This window comes from Mytilus edulis, chromosome 12, assembly GCF_963676685.1.
Source record: "Mytilus edulis chromosome 12, xbMytEdul2.2, whole genome shotgun sequence".
NCBI classification, from domain to species: Eukaryota; Metazoa; Mollusca; class Bivalvia; order Mytilida; family Mytilidae; genus Mytilus; species Mytilus edulis.
The window spans coordinates 30,215,918-30,239,643 of NC_092355.1; the positions used below are offsets into that span (position 1 = coordinate 30,215,918).

At 32.1% G+C, this 23,726-nt stretch overlaps 1 protein-coding gene across 1 annotated transcript; it reads left to right on the top strand.

Moving 5' to 3' along the window:
* The first annotated feature begins 4,511 nt into the window (after window positions 1-4,511).
* On the top strand, window positions 4,512-23,104 carry LOC139498211 (kelch-like protein 2). The gene is made up of 8 exons (XM_071286564.1): window positions 4,512-4,605; window positions 10,269-10,796; window positions 11,143-11,651; window positions 12,119-12,347; window positions 13,094-13,234; window positions 16,066-16,258; window positions 16,807-19,665; window positions 22,461-23,104. Exons 2-7 carry the CDS (start codon window positions 10,397-10,399, stop codon window positions 17,027-17,029), a joined length of 1,695 nt encoding a protein of 564 aa, XP_071142665.1. The 5' UTR covers window positions 4,512-4,605; window positions 10,269-10,396; the 3' UTR covers window positions 17,030-19,665; window positions 22,461-23,104.
* Window positions 23,105-23,726: the final 622 nt, after the last annotated feature.

Consider the following 23,726-nt stretch of genomic DNA (forward strand, 5'->3'; position numbering starts at 1 on the left):
CAACTGACCGCTACACGATGACCACCTGCCAAAGTATGTATAATATATATGTCATAAACATGTACTTACAAAGTCACGTTGTAGAATATAATATTTTCCGCGAGTTAACTTTGATAATTATTATTAAATTACTCAGTGTCCATTTGTATATAAAAACTATTTGAACTTTAATGTTATTATATAGGCACTTCACAGTGTTACACATGACAAACTGGTGACGAAATGACAAAAAAACGATAAACGACAAAAAAATACCCGACAAATTCTACAACACCACACAGAAAAAAGTAAAATCACAAAAACACTGAACTCCGAGGAAAATTCAAAATGGCAAAATCATATGATAAAACACAGCAAACGAATAGACAACAATCGTCATATTCCTGGCTTGGTACTACAGGCATTTTCAAATGTAGAAAATGGTGGATTGAACCTTGTTTTATAACACTAAGCCTCTCACTTGTATGACAGTCGCATCAAATTCCATTATATTTACAACGATGTGTGAACAAAACAGTAAAATAATTTTGTCGTTCAAAGTATTTTCAAAATTATAATAGAACAATAACTTAATGCCATTATAATAGAACAATAACATAATGTCGGGATCTTTTTATAGCCATGTCATATGTACCAAAGAAAATTCAAGTCTAGGCAACAAGAATCCCATCAAAGCCCGGGGTGATATCAGGTGCTCGGGAAGGGTAAACAAATCCAGAATTTTGCAAAATTACATGCCATTTTCTAAAGTTACACATATATAGAATAAACAGAAACAATTTGGATAAGGGTGTAGGTAAAATAATACTTATTTAATTTATATGCCTGACATTTGAGGGATTTTGTTTCTTTCAAGAAAACAATGCCAGACTACTGATATATAAAGCAAAGCATTTTTTTTTCGTAGAAACACAAATACATGTAAATTTAAATTTATTAATAAAAAGTGAGCATTTAATGTTGAATGGTCTGAATTTAAATATTTATGCAGAGAGTTTTGTATTTATAAAAAAAAGAGTCAAATTTCAAAAAGGGGATTTATATAACATTGTATTGCTTTTTAAAATAAAAAAATCTTAAGATATATAAGTATTAAATTTTACCTTAAGCAGGAGAAAAACAATTTATCCATTCGGTCCTCACAAACTATGTCCGAGCTTTTTCATTCCACCCATTGAAATAATAATAACCTATGTTTTACATTTAGTTCATTATAAAAAGTGAATTCATATTTAGGTTTGAATATTAAAATGGGAAAGGACAATTTTGTAAGGTCACTAGAAAGTGTGAATATGTTCTAAATTGGTCAGACAATACTTGGGCTTAAATCTCCATAAAACATGACCAAGTATTGTCTAACCTATAATTAATCTTTGCTCTTTCATCTTAAAATCAGTAGGCTCTTTTCTCATGGAAAATGCCTCAGGGCCGGTACACTTCGTTAGTGCAGTTATTAAGAGTTCACTTTCATAATTAACTTATATGAAAAGTCATTCATGTATGGCATTTCATAGTGCATGGAAAACCATGTACTATGAAAATTAGAAGGGGAAAAACTGACTTTTCATTGGACGAGAAGGGGTGAGTTTTTCTAAATATTGATAATAAAATTTATTTATAGGTTAGACAATACTTGGTCATGTTTTATGAAGATTTAAGCCCAAGGCAGATAGGGTGTCATAAGATGGATTAAGATACTATATAAAGATATAAAAAGTAAAATTCAAGTCAATGGTCAGTTAACAGAAGAAATTTTAATTACAAGATCAGTTAGACAAGGCTGTCCGCTCTCTATGAATTTATATGCCTTAGCTATTGAAATACGGGCAAGTTCAATAAGAAAAAATAAAAACATAAAAGGCATTAACATTCCAAATTTAAAAGATCCAATAAAACTTTTCCAACATGCTGATGACTGTACAACAATAACAACAGATATTAAAGATTATTACTTATTTATGAATGAACTCGAAAAATTTGGTAAAGCATCAGGAGCAAAAATAAATAAAAACAAAACGGAAATATTAAATATTTGTAATGCCCCAGAAGAAGACACTTGTTTAAAACTTTTAACAAAGGAGAGCGTAAAAACACTGGGCATTTGGTTTGGTAAGGAGAGTCAAAGTAAAAGTTGGCTACTAATTATCCATAGTATAAAAAATACAGTAGAAAAATGGGAAAATAGAAAGCTAAATTTTAAACATAAACTTATTGTTATAAATACCTATATCATTAGCAAAATCTTATTTGTTGCTAGAGTTGTGTCCCCTTTACCTGAATATCTCACACAAATAAATAGATATATTTACACTTTCTTTTGGGGAAGGAATAACTCGGAATATAAAAATAGAAAGTCTCTATCACAAATGTATAATAGAGGTGGACAACAAATACCATACATAAATCTGAAAATAGATGCCATGCTTATCCAAAGAGCTACTTTTTTTTACAAGGAAATACATCTGTAAGGACATGTTTTATGATATATTACTTAGGTTATACATTAAGGGAGTTTAATTCGGAATTAGGAAATAATAAATACCAACATACTATGATCTTACCAAGAGTTTATACAAAATTAAAAGCTCTCTTAATAAATCATAAGAATAAAATTGATCTACAAAGTATCAACCCCAAAAATATTTATAAGAAAATTCTCGAAATTGATAATCATAAACATAAAATTGAAATAAAGTTTAGCTATGTCGATTTTACAGATATATGGAGTAATATTAGGAATATCAAAAGCAATTACCAACAAGATTTTATTTACAGAGTTGTGCATAATGCTCTTCCTACTAAAGATAATCAAAAAAGACGAAATTATAGTAACGTTTTACCGATATGTTATTTCTGTAACTCGGAAAATGAAACCCTAAATCATTTACTGCTACATTGTAAAAAATTAAGACTATTCCGAAAATATATAAATGACTTCATTAGAATAGAAATAAATGATGAAACTTTTGTTTTAAATGAATTAAACTGTTTGTTATTCAATATACCACAGGAATTATTCCCATCAATGTATGCATATGTTTATTCAATTTATCAAATTAGTTATGTTATCAATCAGGTGGTTTAATTCATACTCTTAACACCACATTTCATAGAAATAGATATATATATATAAATAAAAACAATATTACTTAGTATTATATATGATACTTATTATTAAAATTTGTGTGTATATGTAATATATTTTTCTTTTTCAATAAAATACTTTTAATGTTCGGAGCACAATGATGACATAATTTTGGCCACATATACCTCTTCCACCAACATGAGAAGGAAGGTTGAGGCCTGCATCCCAATATTATATTTTTGAATAAATTGTTTTCTAATTATTGGTTAAATATATCTATTATTAACTCGCTAGACATCCGTTAATAAGAAAAGGCCAAACCGAGCTTCTTTCTATGCATATATGTTCATCACTCTTTAACAATTATTAATTATTAATATTATATACTAATCATGTTACTGTAATAATTAAGTAAAGTCATATTGTGATTTTTAAAATTGTCTTCCAAACCCTTCAGCCTGAGTGCTCATAGAAAAAAAAAAAGATAGGGTGTCTTCCTCCATTTTGGATTTTGAAATACCAGAAAACAAGGTCTAGATCTTTGATAATAAATGTGCAAATTTTGTGAGTTGAAGGTAATTCATGTGTAAGAATTTTCATTGTAATATATTAAATGCCATGTTTTATCATCTTTAAAGTTGTATTTTACAAAAACACGCATACTTTTACTTTACTTTTTCCCCCATCTATGCCAAATAAGGGGAGGCAACTCAAATACAAGGGCAGATAATTCAGAAAGCGTTATTTTTACAATAGAATGTGTTAGGAATTTACCCATTTTATTATGTATCAAGAAAACGAGTCCGGTGACCCCATTTTTTTCTTTTTCTTATCTGAAAGCATAATATTGCAGCTATCTTCTCATGTTTTATCTCAAAATTCTATGGTGCAGTTTCTGTTTTATGGCGGAAAATTGGGTTTTCCATGTATAATCTATACAAAATCTATCAATTTTGCCGCACAACTTGTAGTGTGAAAATGAGTCCGGTGACCAATTCTTTTTATTAATGTTTTTAGACAAGCAGGATATAAACTTCATTTTGGCAAATTATCAAAAAATTCTATGGATTATAATTTAGACACCCCATCTACCTTAAAAATGAATTCTTAATACAAAGAAATAAAATTCTTAAAATTAAGAAATGAATTTTCAATATTAAAAAAAGATTTTCTAATATTTCAGAATTGCTTTTTTGTCCACTTTGGCTTGGCATATTTAAGATCATTTATTTGCCCTGTACTTTAGGGTATAACATATTCTATTCTAATCTAATCTGTATGTGTGTGTGTGTGTATAGAAGGTCGATGGTTCTCTCTGTTTGTCAGTAGCAGAGAAGTGTTAAAAAAGGCGTAAAACAACAAACAATCAATCAAATACGAATTTAGAAAACACATAGGAGCCTCTAGTTATTTTACAAAGAAAGATAACTCCTTTTTGACCGGAAGTGTAAGAAAATTGACAACAAACTCAGACAAACTCGCTAAAGATATTTTTTATAAACATTGCAATTGAAATACTGGTAATGTCCAATAGCTAATGGCGTATGATGTAAATTCAACATCTTGGATAAACATGATTAATCAAATATATGTCTATGTTTGTAGCAATCTGCGACGAGTTTCGATTGTTAATGTTAGACAAGAATATTATTTTCTTATCTCCAATTCTCTTTACTGCCTTCAGTCTACAGTCTGACAGTCAGACAGATATAAATATGTCCCCTCCCTCGTTTACCTGTACAAATTCCTTGCTTTAATTTTATGTAAGCAATGCATTGGTCATGGAAAACTGTGTTTTGCAAGTCACAGATTCCTAGAATGGTTACACAAAATAGTAACCTTCTTGCTGCATCTGTTTATGGTTGCATTTCATGTGCATGAAAACACGACAGCTGGTCGTTTTTGACATCACATGCCCAATATTTGACATGTGATTTCACGTCCTTATGATTTAATTTACATTGGCATGGAGACCCATTGAAGAAAAATATTGACGTAGTCTGGTATTTTATTTAAAAGAGATACATCAATGATTAGAAGCTTACATAATATGATATTATTACGTAAGTATTTCTGTATTGGCCTTGTTATTGGTCCGAGGCTTGCTGTATTGGCCTGAGGCGAAGCTGAAGGCCAATACAGCTGGCCGAGGACCAATAACAAGGCCAATACAGAAATACACGTAATAATATCTTTATTAATTAACTACAGTGTTACAATTTTTGTTTAATTTCATTTCAAAAGAGATAAATATTTTTACCTTGAAGTGGAACTATCCAAATCTCAGTTTGTTTCTTTTTATTAGATGCAATACATAATGATCTGGTGCTGTTTCCAGGTGTCTTCGGCATTTTCTCATCTGATGAATTTTTCTACCCTTTTCAGTCACTATAAAGTGTTACAACTTAAATTTAGACGCAACACATAAATAGTAATTGGAAAGGTACTGCCATTGCATGTGTTATGCAGAAACTAATTTAAAATCGATGTGAAATTATGAGGTCGTGAAGAAATGAACTTTGTGATAATCTACTCGTTCCCCAAGCCTGAAATAGTTCTATCATCTGCTTTCAAAGTACCTTTTAAATGAATGTGACCGTCTTTCGCCTGAATTGTATGCCATACTGACATTTTCAGCATGTTTAAGATAACTAAATGACAACTGCGTCTTCAAAACAACTGTTTACTTTCAGTTTGTGTTTATCGTGTCTTTCGATGTAAAGTCTAGAGACGTTCCGAAATCCTGCACTTGTGTCAACTCGGCCAATACAGAATAACTCGGCCAATACAGAAAAAAATCTATATTGGCCTAGTTATTCTGTATTGGCCCAGTTTACACCTTATATTGCATTGGCAGTTTTCATCATATTAAGTCCAATAACAGTGTAGTTAATTAATAATTAGAAATATAAACACATTTGTCTCTTTTACAAAAAGAAAGTTAAAGATAATATTTTAGCCAATTCAAAAGTCCACAGATCTGGCTGTGTTGAAGACTCATTAGTGGCCTTCAGCTGTTTTTTGCTCTTTGGTTGGGTTGTTGTCTCTTTCACTGTTACAGACACATTCCCTGTTTCCATTCTCAATTCTTTCTGTTTTAAGGTAAATAAAGCAGAATTTGAATTGATGTAGCTTCTTGACAATATCAGAGGAGTGAAAATACAAATTTGAATTTTATAAGTGTTAATAAATGTGAGAAAACAACCATTTAACTTTAACATGTTTAAGAGGGAAGGTGGTTAGGTTTTTTTTTTCAAAAAAAGAAACTTATTCTGATCCTCAATTTGATGAACAATAAATATTTTCGTCAAGATGACATAAAAAATGTATTCCTGAATCCAGATTTTCCCAATACCTTCTAGTGTTAAATTTTAAAAAGAAATGATTGATAGCGATGAAAAACTTAGAACATGCTAACATGGTTGATAAATAAAGAATGTTACGCTTGCTGCTAAAATATTTTTCTAACTTGGACAAAAATCTATAACCTGCAGTGTTCTCTCCAAGGCCTTTTAGCATCATTGTAATGTGATGCTATATTTCGGTAAAAGGACAGAAAGTAACAGGACAAAAAGTCACAGAACATAAAGTCACAAATTTGATAGGACTAAAAGTCACAAATTTGATAGGACTAAAAGTCACAAGACAAAAAGTCACAAATAATTTGTTGACAATGGTTTGAATATGCATGATATGAGAGAGAAATATCTTGAAATATTTACCTTCTAATACATACATGACATATTTTCATATTGAAGTTTAGGAAATGTGTCATTATACTTGAAAAATGAAGATTTATTTAATTTTAATCATGCAAAAGATATATTTCTTAGCACCATGAATTCATTTAAGTGCCAAGCCACTTTGACATTCTGTTTTTTTAACAACTAATTGATCATCTTTGATATTTTTTTGATAAATTTTGTTTAAAAAGTTGGTTTATATAAAATAGTTATAGAAAAATACAAAAATATGTCTGTAGAAATAAATGTTTTTTATTCAAAAGAAAATAATCAGAAAAAATGAATTGTGACTTTTTGCCCGTGACTTTTTGTCCTGTGAATTATTACAGGCTCCTAACTTTGAGCAGAGATGCTCCTAACTTTGAGCAGAGACATACAGAATGAGGAGGGTTCTTTCCCCTGAACCTGAGACACTGGTACAACATAATCATGATAATAACACACAACAACAAAAATCAAAAAACTTAGCAAAAAAACAAATGACATGAAGTACAGATAAGATACTTATTCTCAGTAACTATATACATAAAAATTAGGCAAACAAATAAGAAAAAGATACAACAACAAAAAAAAACAAACGAAAAGGAACATAAAATAAAAATAATTTTTAGGAACAAAGAAAATAAATAGCAGTTGAAATATAAAAACCATAATCATGATAATTAACAAAAATAGGCTATTTTTATTAAAGCAAAGTTTTCTCCAGTACTTCACCTGTAAAAATATTTTATGTCAAATACGATGTAGAACTAATATAATCAATAAAGTGACTGAGAGATTAAAATTACAGGTAACCTGATTCTGAAATCAGTGAACCGTAATTCTAGCAACACGGATTAACTTAAGATGAAAGGACCATTCACACCTGGATCTGTTGATTAATGACCATACTACCTACCATAAAAATGTCCGATTATTCATATCCGACAAGACGGATTAAGACATCCATAAAAATAAGTCCCTACCCGTACTGTACATGTAGATTTAAGAAGCTGGTTATGAGTGCCTATGAGACAACTCTCCATCCAAGTCACAATTTGAAAAAAAGGAAACCATCACTGGTCAAAGTATGGACTTCAACACAGCCTCGGCTCAAACTAAACAGCAAGCTATATTGGGCTCCAAAATTTACTAGTGGAAAGGCATTCAAATAGGAAAACAAATGGTCTTATCTAAATATAAAAAAAGAAACTCTAATGAACCACATCAACAAACGACAACCGATGAACTTCAGGTTCCTTACAGTCACTTAGGACAGATGCAAACAAATGCAGCAGGTTTAAATATTTTATCAGTTGCCTACCTTTACCATGTTCACTCTAATCTGAAACAGTATTAAAAATGTATAACAGTACAATTTACAGCATAGAAAGACACACTATTAGATATTTAAAGCCAATAACAACTAATAAGTCTTATAACCTTTTTATACGACCGCAAATTTTGAAAAAATTTTCGTCGTATATTGCTATCACGTTGGCGTCGGCGTCGTCGTCGTCGTCGTCGTCGTCCGGCGTCCGAATACTTTTAGTTTTCGCACTCTAACTTTAGTAAAAGTGAATGGAAATCTATGAAATTTTAACACAAGGTTTATGACCACAAAAGGAAGGTTGGTATTGATTTTGGGAGTTTTGGTCCCAACATTTTAGGAATTAGGGGCCAAAAAGGGCCCAAATAAGCATTTTCTTGGTTTTCGCACTATAACTTTAGTTTAAGTTAATAGAAATCTATGAAATTTTGACACAAGGTTTATGACCACAAAAGAACGGTTGGGATTGATTTTGGGAGTTTTGGTCTCAACAGTTTAGGAATTAGGGGCCAAAAAAGGGCCCAAATAAGCATTATTCTTGGTTTTCGCACAATAACATTAGTTTAAGTAAATAGAAATCAATGAAATTTAAACACAATGTTAATGACTACAAAAGGAAGGTTGGTATTGATTTTGGGAGTTAAGGTCCCAACAGTTTAGGAATTAGGGGCCAAAAAGGGACCCAAATAAGCAATTTTCTTGGTTTTCGCACCATAACGTTAGTATAAGTAAATAGAAATCTATGAAATTTAAACACAAGGTTTATGACCATAAAAGAAAGGTTGGGTTTGATTTTGGGAGTTTTGGTCCCAACATAATAAGGGGCCCAAAGGGTCCAAAATTAAACTTTTGTTTGATTTCATCAAAATTGAATAATTGGGGTTCTTTGATATGCTGAATCTAACTGTCATGACTGTGTATGTAGATTCTTAACTTTTGGTCCCGTTTTCAAATTGGTCTACATTAAGGTCCAAAGGGTCCAAAATTAAACTTAGTTTGATTTTGACAAAAAATGAATCAGTTAGGTTCTTTGATATGCTGAATCTAAAAATGTACTTAGATTCTTGATTATTGGCCCAGTTTTCAAGTTGGTCCAAATCGGGGTCCAAAATTAAACTTTGTTTGATTTCATCAAAAATTGAATAAATGGGGTTCTTTGATATACCAAATCTAACTGTGTATGTAGATTCTTCATTTTTGGTCCTGTTTTCAAATTGGTCTACACTAAAGTCCAAAGGGTCCAAAATTAAACTTAGTCTGATTTTAACAAAAATTGAAATCTTGAAGTTCTTTGATATGCTGAATCCAAAAATGTACTTAGATTTTTTATTATGGGCCCAGTTTTCAAGTTGGTCCAAATCAGGATCTAAAATTATTATATATAGTATTGTGCAATAGCAAGTCTTTTCAATTGCACAGTATTGCGCAATGGCAAGAAATATCTAATTGCACAATATTGTGAAATATCAAATTTTTTTTTAATTAGAGTTATCTTTCTTTGTCCAGAATAGTAAGCAAGAAATATCTAATTGCAAAATATTGTGCAATAGCAAGATTTTTTTTTAATTGGAGTTATCTTTCTTTGTCCAGAATCAACTTAAATCTTTGTTATATACAATATACAATGTATATTCACTTTTTACTACCAACTGATAAATTAAAATAATCTTTACCATTCAGTGATAACAAGCAGTTTTTTTACATCTTAATATTTTATGATGTATTTAAATGAGTAGTTATTGTTGCAAACTCCATTAGAAATTTTAATTGAGATTAGTTTTGGAATAAGGGAAAGGGGGATGTGATTAAAAAAATTGGGTTCAATTTTTCTCATTTGAAATTTCATAAATAAAAAAGAAAATTTCTTCAAACATTTTTTTGAGAGGATTAATATTCAACAGCATAGTGAATTGCTCTAAGAGAAACAAAAATTTTAAGTTCATTAGAACACATTCATTCTGTGTCAGAAACCTATGCTGTGTCAACTATTTAATCACAATCCAAATTTAGAGCTGAATCCAGCTTGAATGTTGTGTCCATACTTGCCCTAACCGTTCAGGGTTCAACCTCTGCGGTCGTATAAAGCTACGCCCTGCGGAGCATCTGGTTATGTTATGTTCATCTGTTTCAGGACTTTGATGTAAGAGATGTAAATGTCAAAAGAAACCAGGATGTAGAATAGAACTGAGACGTCCACTATCTCCAAAAGACACACAACAAAATGAACCAACCATATAGGAACCAGTCCAACATACAAACATGATAGAGTCAAGAACTTTCACAGTGCCATCCCAAGCACAAAGTGCTTTTACAGTGATGCACGAACTTCGTGAACGTCACATGTTGTGCGATGTCACAATCACTGTGGAAGGTCAGGACTTTGACGCTCATAAAATCGTACTTTGTGGATGCAGTCCATATTTACGTGCCATGTTTACAAATGGAATGTTGGAAACTGAAAAAGAGCGGGTGGATATCCAAGGACTGGACCCTTGTTCTATGGGACAGTTAATAGAGTTTATGTATACAAGTATGATAGAAATAACAGTAGATAATGTACAAGGGATACTGCAAGGTGCTAGTATGCTGGGTCTTCATCAGTTGAGAAAGATGTCTGCTACGTTTCTACAGTCTCAGTTAACAGCCTTAAACTGCCTTGGTAAGGTCGTAACCTTCACCTTTGACAATACTTTTTTCAGCCTCAAATTTCAAATCAAATTAATGAGTTATATTTTGCAATTAGCATGATAAGATTGATGTACTTGTATGCATTTTCATGCATTGTCATGGTTTGATAACCCTTTGATATTAAGAAAAAATCAAACATTCAACGTAGTTCTTAACATTAAATGCAAATGTTTCCTTAATTATCTTAGATTAAGACTTATAGTTGAACATAGAATACACTCATACAAAGAAAAATAATAAATGCATGTTGTCAATTACTAAAATATTGGCTATATGTATAGTATATATATAATTAATTTTTTCTTTTTTTCTTACAGGAATCTACTTTTTAGCTGACCTGTATATGTGTGGAGAACTGGAGATGGCAGCACGTCAGTTCATATTTCAAAACTTTCTAGATGTCATTCATTCAGAGGAATTTTTACAACTGTCAGAAGATAGACTAATTACGTTGTTACGCAGTGATAAACTTCAAGTCACTAGTGAAAACCAGGTGCTAGAAGCTGCGTTAAGTTGGATCAACGCAGAACCCGAAATCAGAACTAGAAATGCTTGCCATATCTTACAATATGTCAAATTAGCGTTGATAGATATGACACATTTAGAAAATATTGTTCTAAAATTAGATTTTGTAAAAAATTGTTTAAAATGTCAACAGTTAATTGGTAATGCGATTGCATTGCATTATGATCAGTCAGCTTTAGACTTGATGACACCTCGTGCTCAGCCTCCATGTGTATATGTTGTCGGTGGGAGAAACAGTACAGACTGCCAGTTAAAAAGCATGGAAAGATATGATTTCTTAATTGACCAGTGGCATTCTGTGGTATGTTTAAGAATATAAAGTTATTTAATTCACCAGTTTAAAGCACATGATTGATAGGCTATATTTTAATGACCCCAACCATCCTAAACAAAAAAAATAAATTTTTATTATATATATCTTACAAAATTCTAAAGAAAATGCAACATTAATTAGAGTGCCTGCAATGAATCCCTGAAGCATTTTAATCTGGAACACCCTTTTTTGAACCTGGGCCTGTTACAGTAATTTTATATAGTTTATCTTTTAAGACAACATGTGCACATATAATTACCAAAAGATTTGTTTTAAAAGGTATAGGATTTAGCCTGGATCCGCCACTGTATTATTAAGATAAATACAGTCTCAGTATTAAAACCACACAATAATTTCTGAATTTACAGTCAATAACTCTCTAAATTTCTAAGACCAGAATTGGTTACTTGCATTCAGTACATGTATTATGAAATACCTTGTGTAATATTTTCTAGCCAAACATGAACATTGCCAGGACTGCTGTAGGAGTTTGTAGCCTGGATGGACTGTTATATGCTGTTGGGGGTGAATGTGCTTTAGCCGATTCACAGGAAAACACATTGTATCTACGTTCTGTAGAATGTTATGACCCTGTATTACGACAGTGGATAGCCAAATCTGAGATGAAAATAGCAAGATCATTTGTAGCTTTGGCTGCAGTGGGAAGATTTTTATATGCAATAGGTTTGTACTGAGTTCCAGTGAGGTCAAGAAATCTTCATGTTTGAAAATTTTAAAAATGTAGTTAAGTCCAATAATTTCGCCAGGGCTGGTTTTTATTGCCATTTACAAAAGGATTTTGAAAATAACAAAAAGAACAACATTAAAAGCTCAAGTAACACAACATTTTTACGAAAATCTACCATTAAACATACAAAAATAGACGGCAAAGATTTATTCTTTTCTTATATCATGTATATCAAATTTCATTTGAGCTATCTTATATATATAATCACTAATATATATATCCTTGTATATTTTGTGCTGCAACAAACTTTTGTATAGGAATATTTATAAATAAATGGAAAATTTGTCCATGGGACACAGATGGTACCCTCTCTTGCATTTAACATCATAAAGGGACATAACTCAAGAACAATAAACATGATTCAACCCAAATTCGAACTTGGTCTGTGTCTTGTGGTGATAAGCTTTGTGTAAAATTTCATAACATGTAGTTGAGGCAAACTAAAGTTAGGTAACAGAAAGTAATGTTTGGACTGGGACATGAATGTACAATCAGATGAACGAACAGACATATGTTTGGACAGACAAATGTACCACTTAATGCCCCTTTGCTGCAGCGGGAGCATACAAAGAATACAAATCAATCAGCAGGATGAAAACAAAAGGTTCACCCAAATCGACCCGGCCCTCAGAATGTAGTATATTCCTATATGTGAACATAGAAATATACATCTTTATTTCAGGTGGTGAGGACCGAGCATGTAGTTATAACATTGTGGAGAAATATGACACAAAAAATGAAACTTGGTCATTTGCTCCGAGTATGAAGAGGAAAAGATCTGGTGCTGGGTATTGTGTGTGTGATGGTAAAATATATGTAGCAGGTCAGTATATAAGTCATATGGTTTGCTACTGTCCCCCTACCGATCCATAGAGGGATAGCAAAATCCATAGGGGGTGTGGCCGGAGGCCGAATCCCCTATGGATTTTATTCACCCTTTATTGATCCGTAGGGGGTCGGTAGTTAACCGTATAAAAAATTTATTGCACGCTGGACTTTTTCAGCTGCGTTTTGTTGAAAAATAAACATTAATAGATGACGTCATCATTAACGCGTCATGAACCCCCTATGAAATTTACTAACCCCTATGGTCTCATAGGGGGTCACCATGTGATGGCGTTAAACCAATCACAATGTGATAATTTATCCAAGGTGCGATAAACTATCATATACGTTCACTACTGACCCTCTGTGGACCCTTAGGGGATCATTAGCAAACTATATACTGATTTTATTGTGCACAGGACTTTTTCTGCAAAGTTTTGTATAACTAATTACAATAGCAATGACATTAGACATGATGCAATGATACCCCTATAAAATCTGCTGACTCCTTTGGGATCCATAGAGGATCATCAAGGGATAGTGTGAAACAATTACATTGTCACTAATTGGCTTTAGGTGTGGCAATGTTTGATAAACAAAATTGAATAATATGCACTCCCTCCTTGGGTGATGGTGTTAAGTACTGCATGAATTTTCTTCAAATATGAGGAGGGGGTCATGTTGCATAATTTAAGTAATGCCATGCTGAAGTATTTCTTAGTTTCAATTTGTCATAGGATGCCCACAAAAAATACTAGTGGGAATTATGCTTTGTGAAACTTTATCATATTAAAAAGGACTTCAGTTTCAGCTATTTAATATTTTATTTCATGTTAATCTATAATACTAAAATTACGAGGTCCAATTTGTCAGCCGTCATCACGTAAAAACGACAAATCACAGAGTTCAACTTTATATATAACTAATATAGTACAAAGGTGTAGATTAAAAATTACACCACTCCAGGCCCTTTTGTTTTCCACGTAATTAATATTGCCAATAATTAAGATGTTCCGGGTCGAGTCCGCTACCGATACCAATAGTATATTCACCTGTTACCTATTACCTTATCTGTACGTTCCGCATCTGACAGGCTCAACACCAAACGTTGTATTCAGGATCAATATGCTATATACACGGGTCATAACCACAGGGTTGACACTACTAAATTGTCAAATTGTTACCTATTGTAGTATTTTAATCAGTAAGACTTTCTAAGATAACAATACAAATACTAAAAATCTGGACTAAAAATAAGGCATATAGGTACAGTTTTCAATTTGTTAGTGGGCATGACGTAAAACAGCGAAGCAAAGAATTCAACTTTATTTATAACTTATATAGGACAATGCTGTTGATTAAAAAATACTCCATTCCATGACATTTTGTTTTCCAAATAATTAATATTATTGTTTCAGTTCGACGGGTTCAAACAGAAAGACTTGAAAGCAGAGAAAAACTGTGTATCTTATAATCGGCATGACTTTATCAGATGACAATACTAATACTAAAATAAGGCTTGCGCATAGTTATATACTTTAATTCAGTAACGGACCCGTGATATCACGGGTGTGTTCTAGTGATATATATACTTGACTTCTGTGGATTCATTTATTTTCATTGACACCAATTTTCATGATTTGAGGGAATATTTAAGAAATAATTCCTTCATGTCATGCTCTATGCTCATTTTAACATGGGTAGGCATTATATTTGTCGATATTTTACACTGAGTGTTAGCGAGGTGTAAAATGTGGTCAAATATAATGCCTACCCATGTTAAAATGAGCATAGAGCATGACATGAAGGAATTATTTCGATTCTAATAGGACAAATACAGTACTTTTATAGGCCGAAGCGAACGAAATTACCGTAAAAATGTTTGGCTGTTCCCGTTTCCTCCTCGAGGAGTCTGTGCATTGCATTTCATATTTGATAAGTTTAAAAGCTACGAGCAGGGTAAATATATGTTGTTTCATAAAAAAATATAATAAAAGTTTATGTTAGCTGCTTAAATGTATATATTTTAAAGGATAACGATTGAAATAACGTTAATATAAACAGTAAGTTCGTGTGCATGTGTTAAACATATTTTGTGCTCATTAGAACACAGCTTTGTTTACAAAGCGTAATAAGGACGTCATATTAGAATGTATATTTGTAGATATTTGATTTCATGTTTTTGCCAAATTCTACATACATACAAGCCTATGGATCATCTGAAACCCATGAAATACAAGAAAAATAAAATGAATCCACAGTAGCATAATTGATATATGTATTTATTTATAAAAACTCTGGTTTATAATATTTATACCAGATGTGTGTTTCATCTCAAAGTCTCATTAGTGAAGCTTAAATGAAAAAAAAAAAAAAAACAACAAATAAAGTGTTAACATGAAGAGCATTGAGGACCCCCCAAAAAAATTGCCACCTACTGTGCATGTTATCTATTTCTGGAATTTTTGTGCTGATACAGCCTAAATCAATTTCCAATCAATCAATCCACCAGCAGTGACATTAGCCCAGTGGTTGTAAAAAAAATAGTAAACGACACTATGTGTATAATTGTGTATGTCAGATGGGTGTTTCATCTAGAAAAGACTGACATTTACCGTAAGCAAAAAAAATCCAAAAACCTTTAACACGATGATATCAAATTAAACCCATAGTAAACAACGATGTCTTAATGTATTGATCCAATGATGACTTTAAAGGAAGATTTCTCCAAACTTTTTGCATTGCATTTTGTGGGAATTGACCAAGCATTACCGGTAAACATCATACTTCACTTTAATGGACCACTACACATAACACTTTATTTTGTAGGTGGATTTGACAGAGCATTACATATGGACCGTGCTAGTGTTGAATGCTATGATTCTTTATCAGAAGAATGGACATTTGTTTCTGAGATGGAGAAAGCCAGATCTGGACTTGCTTTAGTGGCCATAGAACATTTTATTTATGCATTTGGTGGACGATACAAGGATAGGGATCAATATTTTGACCTGTCAGAAAGGTAAAGGATTTATTTGGAAAATGGAGACAAATTTTGATATTTTCAGACTTCAGTGATATGGTATCACACAACACAATAGTTCAATACAATAAACATATGTATCATTTGGTCTGTGTTGAATAGGTGTCTCACTGGTAACCATAACACTTCTTTTTATACCCGAGGCTTAGCTGAGTGGGCATTGAGTTTAACCCTTGAGGTCTGTACATCTTTCTAAAAGTACACAATGCTTATTACCACAAAACCCAGATCAAGTTTGAATTCAGGTGGCGTCACTTTTATTGTTCTCCAGTAATGCCATATTCAAATGGAAAACATAACTGAATTTTTCTTTTCCGTCTTTTAACTTAAGTTTGCCTTAACCAAATATTATGAAACTTATACACAATGCTTATTACCTCAAAACTCAGATCAAGTATATATGAATTAGGGTATCATCACTACAATTCTTGAGTTATGTCCCTTTATAACATATTATTCAAGAATGGCATCATATTTGTCCCATTGATACATTCCCCATTTATTATTTTATATTATTTGTTTTACAGGTTCAATACATTGACCAATCAGTGGACAACAATAAAATCTCTGAATACACCTAGAGCTTGGCCAGGTGCAGCCGTGTTTGATGGACGTATTTATATCCTTGGTGGATTTGATGGAACGAATCGGCTTCGCAGTGCTGAAGTCTATGACACGGAAGTAGATAGATGGGTGTTCTTGAGTAACATGATTGTGAGTCGAGCTGGCTGTGGTGCAGCAGTTGTATGACCGTGACCCTGACCTTGAACTGTGATGGGTCATAGATCAATGATTTAATGCTTTGAATGATTGTCAAAACATTTGCAACTTTGTCTTTCATATTTTATTGGATTTGTGTATTATAGTTTTGTTTTATTTTTGTTTTAAGTTTACTTGGCCTAAAAGCCAATTAAAGCTATAACCATCACTTAGCATCTGTCATTATCCGTTAACATTTAAAAAAATGTTCTCTTACAAATTGTGCCAATCGAAACCAACCATGAATACATTCAATGCATGAAAATGTATATGTTTCAAAATTAGATGTTATACATGTTTTTTTTAAAGTAAAACCCATGTACTTAAAACTAAGCAGTGTATACTGTGAAGTCATTATTAATTAGGGTACGTTTTTGTGGTGGATTGAGGAGAAACTGAATTGTTGTGGATATTTGATTTCGTGATTTTGCCAAAGTCTGCATACAACTCTCTAGAAAATTGGTATGTTGTTGAACATTTTAATCTGTGGTTCACTTTTACCAATGAAATCCACAAAAATTGGTATCCAATAAATAAATTAATAAAGAATCCACGGTATATGTGCTGAGCTTGTAGTTCATAGCTATATTAAACAAAATCCCCTGGTAATGGATTTAAACACTAAAATTAATGATTTTCTTTGAAATTGTGAAGTTTATTTATGATTGAAATATAAAAATAAGAAGACTACTATATATGATTGTCAGTAAAAGTAATGTGGATGTACATATTGCCTGCCAGTTTTAGAATTGAGCAATACAGACTTTTTGGAGTCTTTGTTTATTATGGTATTTTTAAGTAGCCCTAACAAGGGTATTTTGTGTACATATTATACACTGTGTTTAAAAATACCATTGAATGTTCATTATTACAGATCAATTAAATTGCATAGTTTTTTGTGGTATTGTGCTCAATAGGACATAAAACAATTTCAGACTAAATCGCTTATCAAAGAAATCATGTTTCCCATAAGGTGAATCCTGATTAATCTTTTTTTTTCTAAACATTAACATTTTATTTACCCAATTTGTTGTTAACCATGCTAACCAGTAGCCTGAAAAATTTGTGATGATAATGAATAAAAAAATGTAGGATATGAGAGGTGGGATGGACCTTTATTGGGACTTCGGGATCAGGTGTTTTTGAGCTTGGGATTTAGGGATTGATCGTTTTTTTTTGGGATCCAGGAATTCTTTTTTTCCAATTTCGGAATATAAATTTCTTTAGATTCGGGACCTCAGGATTTCATGATTTTGAGCCCAGGAATTCGGGATCAGGATCCCTCTGACCCCGCTTCCCATATGACACAAAATGGTTAAAAAGAGGGTGTTTAATATTTTCCCTACAATACTACAGGGGCCAATCATAAACTCTATTTTATAAAGAATATAAAGAACTTTCAGTGGTATTTGTAAACACAGTGTAATATATTAAACCATATGTGCTAGTCTTTGTAAGATTATTTAGACCTTCATAAACTCAAATTTTGTAAAGCATGTAAAGAGAGAAAGAACTTTCAGTGGTATTTGTAAACACAGTGTAATATATTAAACCAGATCATATGCTAGTCTTTGTAAGATTATTTAGAGCTGATGAAGAAAACAGACATGCTATATTATAACGTATTATAAATGTACAGTGTAACAAGCCTCTTCGGAGTTTTTGTAATGTTAAAAAGTCAAACAGAATTAGTATTTAATCACTTTTTTCCTTTTTCTTGAAGACTTCTTGTGGCTTTCCTGTCGAGCAAGTAATGCAGAATATCAATGATCAATAAATATTCGTTGAATAAATTTGATACAGTAAATAAACTACAGTAAACCAACTTATTTTAGTGAGCGATTTTTTTATCGCTAGTAGAAAAATAATGTGAATGTAAATTGTTCGAACATTTTAAACACTGATCTTTCCCTATTAAACTTCATCAAGTAAATTAGAAAATAGCAAAATTGAATGGTCATGAAAGTGGACTAGAAAGAGTTGAATGCGAAATAATATATCCACGAAAATAAGTTGGTTTACAGCCCCATAAAACATGAAAATGTTACCTTATATGCATGATATGTGCCATTTTTTTGGTTCCTGTGCCATCATCAGAGAGTATTCATTCTTGATTATTAATAGTCTTTTTGGACTGTTTCATTCCCTGTTTTAAGTCTTAAAAGTCCTTGACAAATATCTTTCTAAAATGCTTAATACTACTTGTTTTATTTCTATTTGCTCTTTAGGAAATAACTACTGTAAATTCAGAAATTATTGCATCCATTTATTATTGCAATGTTGTTGTTTTTAGACTAAAATAAGATTTTAATATTTTCGATATTGAGAAAAATCCTATTTCACTATATAAATAAATTCAGAATGCAAGTTTAAAGTGTTGCGATTATAACCCTGTTGTATTTTTAGCAATTATAAAAACGTCGCAGTAATTTCTGAATTTACAGCAATATTTTCTAAAAGTGTTGTGACTGGTTAATATATTAGCCAAACAATTGAAATTTAATCACTGATGTGAGGTTATTTTCATTTTTCCTTTAGATTATGAAAAGGCGAATTTTTCTCTTAAAAGATCTGTATTGCAGCTTTTTTTAATGTCATCTCTATTCTATATATTTACATTGAGATAAGTATTTTTAGCTCACCTGGCCCGAAGGGCCAAGTGAGCTATTCCCATCACTTTGCGTCCGGCGTCCGTCGTCGTCGTCCGGCGTCCGGCGTCGTCGTCCGTCGTCGTTAACTTTTACAAAAGTCTTCTCCTCTGAAACTACTGGGCCAAATCAAACCAAACTTGGCCACAATCATCATTGGGGTATCTAGTTTAAAAAATGTGTGGCGTGACCCGGTCAACCAACCAAGATGGCCGCCACGGCTAAAAATAGAACATAGGGGTAAAATGCAGTTTTTGGCTTATAACTCAAAAACCAAAGCATTTAGAGCAAATCTGACATGGGGTAAAAATGTTTATCAGGTCAAGATCTATCTGCCCTGAAATTTTCAGATGAATCGGTCAATCGGTTGTTGGGTTGCTGCCCCTGAATTGGTAATTTTGAGGAAATTTTGCTGTTTTTGGTTATTATCTTGAATATTATTATAGATAGAGATAAATTGTAAACAGCAATAATGTTCAGCAAAGTAAGATCTACAAATAAGTCAACATGACCAAAATGGTCAGTTGACCCGTTTAGGAGTTATTGCCCTTTATAGTCAATTTTTAACCATTTTTCGTTAATTAAAGTAATCTTTTACAAAAATCTTCTCCTCTGAAACTACTTGGCCAAATTAATCCAAACTTGGCCACAATCATCTTTGGGGTATCTAGTTTAAAAAATGTGTGGCGTGACCTGGTCAACCAACCAAGATGGCCGCCACGGCTAAAAATAGAACAAAGGGGTAAAATGCAGTTTTTGGCTTATAACTCAAAAACCAAAGCATTTTGAGGAAATCTGACATGGGATAAAAATGTTTATTAGGTCAAGATCTATCTGCCCTGAAATTTTCAGATGAATCGGTCAATCGGTTGTTGGGTTGCTGCCCCTGAATTGGTAATTTTGAGGAAATTTTGCTGTTTTTGGTTATTATCTTGAATATTATTATAGATAGAGATAAACTGTAAACAGCAATAATGTTCAGCAAAGTAAGATCTACAAATAAGTCAACATGACCAAAATGGTCAGTTGACCCGTTTAGGAGTTATTGCCCTTTATAGTCAATTTTTAACCATTTTTCGTAAATTAAAGTAATCTTTTACAAAAATCTTCTCCTCTGAAACTACTGGGCCAAATTAATCCAAACTTGGCCACAATCATCTTTGGGGTATTTAACTTAAAAAATGTGTGGCGTTACCTGGTCAACCAACCAAGATGGCCGCCACGGCTAAAAATGGAACAAAGGGGTAAAATGCAGTTTTTGGCTTATAACTCAAAAACCAAAGCATTTTGAGGAAATCTGACATGGGATAAAAATGTTTATTAGGTCAAGATCTATCTGCCCTGAAATTTTCAGATGAATCGGTCAATCGGTTGTTGGGTTGCTGCCCCTGAATTGGTAATTTTGAGGAAATTTTGCTGTTTTTGGTTATTATCTTGAATATTATTATAGATAGAGATAAACTGTAAACAGCAATAATGTTCAGCAAAGTAAGATCTACAAAAAGGTCAACATGACCAAAATGGTCAGTTGACCCGTTTAGGAGTTATTGCCCTTTATAGTCAATTTTTAACCATTTTTCGTAAATTAAAGTAATCTTTTACAAAAATCTTCTCCTCTGAAACTACTGGGCCAAATTAATCCAAACTTGGCCACAATCATCTTTGGGGTATCTAGTTTAAAAAATGTGTGGCGTGACCTGGTCAACCAACCAAGATGGCCGCCACCGCTAAAAATAGAACATAGGGGTAAAATGCAGTTTTTGGCTTATAACTCAAAAACCAAAGCATTTTGAGGAAATCTGACATGGGATAAAAATGTTTATCAGGTCAAGATCTATCTGCCCTGAAATTTTCAGATGAATCGGTCAATCGGTTGTTGGGTTGCTGCTCCTGAATTGGTAATTTTGAGGAAATTTTGCTGTATTTGGTTATTATCTTGAATATTATTATAGATAGAGATAAATTGTAAACAGCAATAATGTTCAGCAAAGTAAGATCTACAAATAAGTCAACATGACCAAAATGGTCAGTTGACCCCTTTAGGAGTTATTGCCCTTTATAGTCAATCTTTAACCATTTTTCATAAATCTAAGTAATCTTTTACAAAATCTCCACTGAAACTACTAGGCCACAATCATCTTTGGGGTATCTAGTTTGAAAAATGTGTCCGATGACCTGGCCATTCAACCAAGATGGCCGCCACGGCTAAAAATAGAACATAGGGGTAAAATGCAGTTTTTGGCTTATAACTATGAAACCAAAGCATCTAGAGCAAATCTGACAAGAAGTTAAATTGTTAATCAAGTCAATATCTATCTGCCCTGAATTTTTCAGATGAATTGGACAACTGGTTGTTGGGTTGCTGCCCTCCAATTGGTAATTTTTAAAGAAATTTTGCCGTTTTTGGTTATCTTGAATACTATTATAGATAGCGATAAACTGTAAACAGCAATAATGTTCAGCAAAGTAAGATCTACAAATAAGTCAACATAACCTAAATGGTCAATTGACCCCTTAAGGAGTTATTGCCCTTTATAGTCAATTTTTAACAATTTTCATTAATTTGGTAAATTTATGTAAATTTTTACCAAATATAGTTCTCTGTTACTAATGGGCAAAGTTCATGATAGATATAATTGTAAGAAGCAAAATCGTTCAGTAAAGTAAGAACTTCAAACACATCACCATCACCAAAATACAATTTTGTCATGAATCCATTTGTGTCCTTTGTTTAATATGCACATAGACCAAGGTGAGCGACACAGGCTCTTTAGAGCCTCTAGTTATTCAATAGCATGTATGAAGTATCTCACTATATAGTGTTTTATGCTATTACACACCACTATTAGGAAGAATTAAATAAAAAAAAGCATTATTATTAATTTGAGGTATAATTATTCAAAGCTGAAATGTGATTGAATATTCAAGTTCACTATTAGTTCAATCAGTACTGTTTTGCAAGCATATTTGATCTGTGAAATCTGACAGCTGTTTTCTGTTATTACACTTTCAAATTACTGGAAATATTTTATTTCCTTTAATGACAAACAGAAACTAAAATTCAGAAATTTTTAGTGTGCATTTATTATTCAGACATAAACACCAGATTAAATATTGCAAATTTAGTACTACAATCAAAATTTGCTATCAAAAATTCAAATGAAAGGTTTTATTTTCGAAAAACTTATCCTGTAGTCAAATTTTAGCAATAAAAAAAGATTGCAGAATATTTCTGAATTAACAGTTAAAACATACAAGTCTTATTACTATTATTTCATTGTACTTTTGACTATTTCCTGTTGAAGGCTTTTCAAATTTGCTATTTATGAAATTATGAAATTGAGAATTGCTTTAAAATGTATAACATATTATTGTATTTCGTTTTAAACAAAGAAAAATAAATACTACAATGTCTTTATCGAAGGAATTATTATTGATTATGATTATGATTAAAGACAACTGATTATTTTAATTTCTGAAATAGCAATGTTCTTGACCTATGTGATGGAACTGTGACAATCCATCATATTTATTATACTGTAGCCTGAATAATGATTGGTTTTAGTGATTGACCAATTAGGATATATATAAAATAGATGTCAATTAAACAAAACTTGCAGCAATTTTGCCCCCCCCCCCCCCCACCCCCAAACTATTAGAATTAAGTTTTTTATCCTTCATTGATTTTTTGATGTCGTCCCTGTAACACTTTTCCACTGATTTTTATCGAGCCTGCAACTTTTGTCACAGAAAGCTTGACATATAGACAATGATACGGTGAAGGCGTTTACTAACTTCTTAAGAGCTTAATATTTAAGAATGTGGATCACCTGGATGCTTCATACTTGTATATAGATGCCTTATGAAGTTTCCATCTGTCACATGTCCGTTGTCCTTGACCTCATTTTCATGGTTCAGTGACTACTTAATAATTTTTGTTATGTTAATTTCTCTCTTATGAATAATAGGTTAACTATGTTTGGTATGTGCGTACCTTGCAAGGTCCTCATGCCCCTGAGACAGTTTTCACTTGACCTTGA

Excerpts from the sequence above, each read along its gene's own strand:
- LOC139498211 (XM_071286564.1), top strand. The coding sequence starts at position 10,397 with ATGATAGAGTCAAGAACTTTCACAGTGCCATCCCAAGCACAAAGTGCT. Across the intron at positions 10,797-11,142 it reads AACAGCCTTAAACTGCCTTG|GAATCTACTTTTTAGCTGAC; the intron begins GTAAGGTCGTAA and ends TTTTTCTTACAG. Across the intron at positions 16,259-16,806 it reads TATTTTGACCTGTCAGAAAG|GTTCAATACATTGACCAATC; the intron begins GTAAAGGATTTA and ends TTTGTTTTACAG.